This window comes from Rhinopithecus bieti, unplaced genomic scaffold (assembly GCF_001698545.2).
Source record: "Rhinopithecus bieti isolate Rb0 unplaced genomic scaffold, ASM169854v2 scaffold_41728, whole genome shotgun sequence".
NCBI classification, from domain to species: domain Eukaryota; kingdom Metazoa; phylum Chordata; class Mammalia; order Primates; family Cercopithecidae; genus Rhinopithecus; species Rhinopithecus bieti.
In genome coordinates this window covers 95,955-100,419 of record NW_016816881.1, presented here as the reverse complement: position 1 = coordinate 100,419, position 4,465 = coordinate 95,955, and the positions used below count along the sequence as shown (strand labels likewise).

The following is a 4,465-nucleotide window of genomic DNA, read 5'->3' as shown; positions in this document are numbered from 1 at the left end:
CCCTGTCTCTACTAAAAATACAAAAATTAGCTGGGCGTGGTGGTGCACACCTGTAGTCCCAGCTACTCAGGAGGCTGAGGCAGGAGAATCGCTTGAACCCAGGAGGCGGAGGTTGCAGTGAGCTGAGATTGTGCCACTGCACTCCAGCCTGGGCAACAGAGTGAGACTCTGTCTCAAAAAAAAGGAAAAGAAAGGGAACAAGAAAACAGTGGAGAGTGGTCATGGCAGACACAGGGGCTCTCGTGAATCCACACATGGGCAGTAAGACTCTACCAATAAGTATTCTCTCAGGCCTTTCCCCTTGAAAGAGGGTGAGGAGGAAGTAGAGTAATTGGGGAGGTAGGGGGAGGTAAGGAGAAGAAAACACGGGTGTGACAAGTGGCAATGTGGTCTCCTCTGACTTTTTTTTCTTTTTTTCGTCATGGAGGGACAGCAGTCAGACCCCTCCCCCACGTCTTATCCGTAGACTTGACCACATCGTGATGACGGTGAAGAGCATCAAAGACACCACCAAGTTTTATTCCAAGATCCTGGGCATGGAGGTCATGACTTTTAAGGTAAGCACTTTCCCAAATGTCAAAATTCAGGTGGGCTAAAATTTGTTGATAACACTTTAACATATAACTTAACTCTAAAAGGAAAACCACAGGAAATCTGAGAGAAAATATAAAGAGATCAATAGAGGAGATTCCAGATTGAATATATGGACTTCCAGAGAGACAATGGAGAAAAAGGAGAGGAGGAAATTATCATAGAAACAATGCAAGAGAACTCTGCAGTCGCCACATGAAAAAGGTTAACCAAGTATCCAGCATGTTGACACTTAAATGGATGCTTATGAAATTACAGAACATCAAACTGAAAAGTAGATGCTAAGAGCTTTCATAGAGATTAAAAAGTAGATTATCTACAAAGGAAAAACAAACAAACAAATACCAGATTTTCCAAGAGACCAGAGACCAAAAGATAAAAGGACACCTTCAAGACTCTGAGGGGAAAATTTTCCACCTAGAATTCTATGTCCAACCAAACTATTAACCAAAGGTAAATGTAGGGGCCAGGTGCGGTGGCTCATGCCTATAATCCCAGCACATTGGGAGGCCGACGTGGGTGGATCACTTCAGGTCAGGAGTTTGAGACCAGCCTGACCAACATGGCAAAACCTCGTCTCTACTAAAAATACAAAAATTTGCCGTGCATGCTGGTGCACGCCTGTAATCCCAGCTACTTGGGAGGCTGAGGCATGAGAATTGCTTGAGCCTGGGAGGCAGAGGTTGCAGTGAGCCGAGATTGCACCACAGCACTATCTAGTCTGAGTGACAGAGCAAGACTGTATCAAAAAAAAAACTAAACAAACAAAAAGGTAAATGTAGAATAAAAGCATTCTTAGTCATGCGAAGTCTTAGAAAATTTGCCACTTGCTTTGAAAATTACTTAAGGGTATGCTATATCAAAATGGGGGACTGGCCGGGCACGGTGGCTCACGCCTGTAATCCCAGCACTCTGGGAGGCAGAGGTTGCAGTGAGCCGAGATTGCACCACTGCACTCCAGCCTGGGTGACAAAGCAAGACTCCATTTCAAAAAAAAAAAAAGATGACCAATCTCAGAATATGGAAGTCAGGCCACAACAGATCCCAAGAGGAGGATCCCAGAAAGGTACTTAGAGAACAATCAGTCCAGTTTGGTACAGGTGTAAGAAAGACTCCAGGAAAGACAGATCCAAGGGAAAAAAGAGGTTTCCATCAATTGAACTACCCTTGAGAATTTGGAACAACTTCAAAAAAGGCAAATGCAAAGAAAGCAAAAAATGCCTAAGATATGCTTCAGTAAGTGAATGGCTGTATCAACTGTGGCACATCCAGACAATGAAATATTATTCAGTGATAAAAATAAATGGATTATCTGCCAGGTGCGGTGGCTCACGCCTGTAATCCCAACACTTTGGGAGGCTGAGGCGGGTGGACCACCTGAGTCAGGAGTTTGAGACCAGCCTGGCCAACATGGTGAAACCCCATCTCCACTAAAATACAAAATTAGCCAGGCATGGTGGCGGGTGCCTGTAATCCCAGCTACTCAGGAGGCTGAGGCAGGAGAATCACTTGAACCCAGGAGGCGGAGGTTGTAGTGAGCCAAGATTGCCCCATTGCACTCCAGCCTGGGCGACAGAGCAAAACTCTGTCTCAAATAGATAAATTAATTAAATAAAATAAATGGACTATCAATCCATGAAAAGACATGGAGGAAACTTAAATGCCTATTACTAAGTAAAAGAAGTGGGGGAGGCTGTGCATATGTGGGGGCAAGGTGTATATATCCCTATACCTTCTGTTCACTTTTGCTGTGGACCTAAAACCGCTCTAAAACAATTAAGTACACATGAACACCTCCCCCCACCCCGACACACACACACATATAACTTAAATAGAAAGGGCTCGAGGAATCACAAACAGGAGAAGAAATATTTTTTTAGACAGGGTCTCGCTCTGTTGCCCAGGCTGGACTGCAATGTTGCGATCATGGCTCACCACAGCCTGAACCTCCCGGACTCAGGTGCTTCTCTTGCCTCACCCTCCTGAGTAGCTGAGACTGTAGGCACGTGCCACCACATCCGGCCAATTTTTTCTATTTGGGTAAAAATGTTAAATCTAACATGGAACCTTATGCAGAAATGTAGTATTATGCAACATCAGACTGGATGTGTACACAGCAACATGAATGGGTCTTGAAAAGAACGTGCTGAGTGAAAAATGAAGAAACCATCAGGTCTACAGCATGCTACCCTTTACAATACACACACATAAAACAGTAACACACTTTTTACAGCAATTTATGAAAACCTAAGGATACACATCAAACACATTGTAATGGTTGCTTAAGGTAGAGATGGGAATGGAGAATGAAGAGAAAAAGATAAATAAAACAAGAGATAGTCCTTGCGTGGGCCAATGGTGACGAGGTGTATGATGCCTCAACCTCTGGACTTGGACACAATGGAGTGAAATTTCAGAACATTAGGATTAAGAAAAATCCTAAAGCTGCAGTAGTGGAAGATGGATGCATCACCAACCAAATAATAGAAAACGCAGATGAACATCAGACTTCTTAACAGCAACACCACATTTGGGGAAGACAATGAAGCAACATATTTAAAAGGCTATGGGAAAATAAGCTGCAACCTACAATTGTACACTGAGCCAAACTATCTTCAAGTCCAAAAGTGAAATAAAATCGGCCAGACGTGGTGGCTCACACCTGTAATCCCAACACTTTGAGAGGCTGAGATGGGTGGATCACTTGAGGTCAGGAGTTCAAGACCAGCCTAGACAACATGCTGAAACCCTATCTCTACTAAAACTACAAAAATTAGCCAAGCATGGTGGCTTGCGCCTGTAGTCCCAGCTACTCGGGAGGCTGAGGCAGGAGAATCGCTTGAACTCAGGAGGCAGAGGTTGCAGTGAGCCAAGATCTCACCATTGCACTCCAGCCTGGGTAACAGAGCGAGACTCCGTCTCAAAAAAAAAAAAAAAAAAAAAAGTGAAATAAAGTCATTTTCTGATTGAATGGATGTGGTATCATTCATAGTGATATAAAAGAGATAAAAAAAAAATGGCACATGTTGAGAGGTCCAGGAGAGGGAGGAGCCATGAAGAACATGGCAGGGCTGTGAGTTAGTCTGTAGTTGATCTACAAAAATAAACTTGCAGCCAGGCGTGGTGGCTCATGCCTGCAATCCCAACACTTTGAGAGGATGAGGCAGGAGGATCGCTTGAGCTCAGGAGTTGGAGTCCAGCCTGGGCAACATAATGAGAATTTTTTCTCTAAAAAAAAAAAAAAAAAAAAAAGTTGTATAATTAGCCAGGCATGGTGGTGCGCACCTGTAATCCCAGCTACTCAGGAGGCTGAGGCAGGAGGATTGCTTGAGGCCAGGAAGTCAAGGCTGCAGTGAGCCATGATTGCACCATTGCATTCCAGCCTGGGTGATAGAACGGGACTCTGTCTCTTAAAAAAATTAAATAAATAAAATAAACATGCAAGTGGGTTATTTAAAGATTGTAAAGGAGCTAAAAGAGAAACTAAAAATGATAATCAAATTGTGTTGGAAGAGGTAGTAATGTGAATGAGCTAAATTCTCATTTATCATAGCAGGGAGATGATAGGAAATATCTCAAGTTGCTAAATCAAGAAATAGTGATGCAGCTGGGCACACTGGCTCACACCTGTAATCCCAGCACTTTGGGAGGTTGAGGCGGGGATCACTTGAGCCAGGAGTTCGAGACCAGCCTGGGCAACATGGGGAGATCCGGTCTCTACAAAAAATTTAAAAATTAGCCAGGCATGGTGGGGTGTGCCTGTGGTCCCTGCTACTCAGAGGCTCAGGTTGCAGGATTACTTGAGCCTGGGAGGATGAGGCTGCAGTGAGCCGTGATCGCTGCCCTGAAGCCTGGGCAACAGAGCAAGATTCTG

At 44.2% G+C, this 4,465-nt stretch overlaps 1 protein-coding gene across 4 annotated transcripts in view; it reads left to right on the top strand.

Annotated features, from left to right (window-relative positions):
* Positions 1-4,465, top strand: part of GLOD5 (glyoxalase domain containing 5) — an 11,668-nt gene that overhangs the window by 3,329 nt on the left and 3,874 nt on the right. For 2 of the 4 annotated variants that reach the window (XM_017855433.1, XM_017855436.1), the window contains exon 3: positions 428-557. In XM_017855433.1, the coding sequence (XP_017710922.1) occupies positions 428-557 (130 nt within the window). Of the gene's footprint in view, positions 1-427; positions 558-638; positions 970-4,465 lie in introns of those variants that run through there. The other 2 variants (XM_017855435.1, XM_017855434.1) reach the window with 2 other exon arrangements.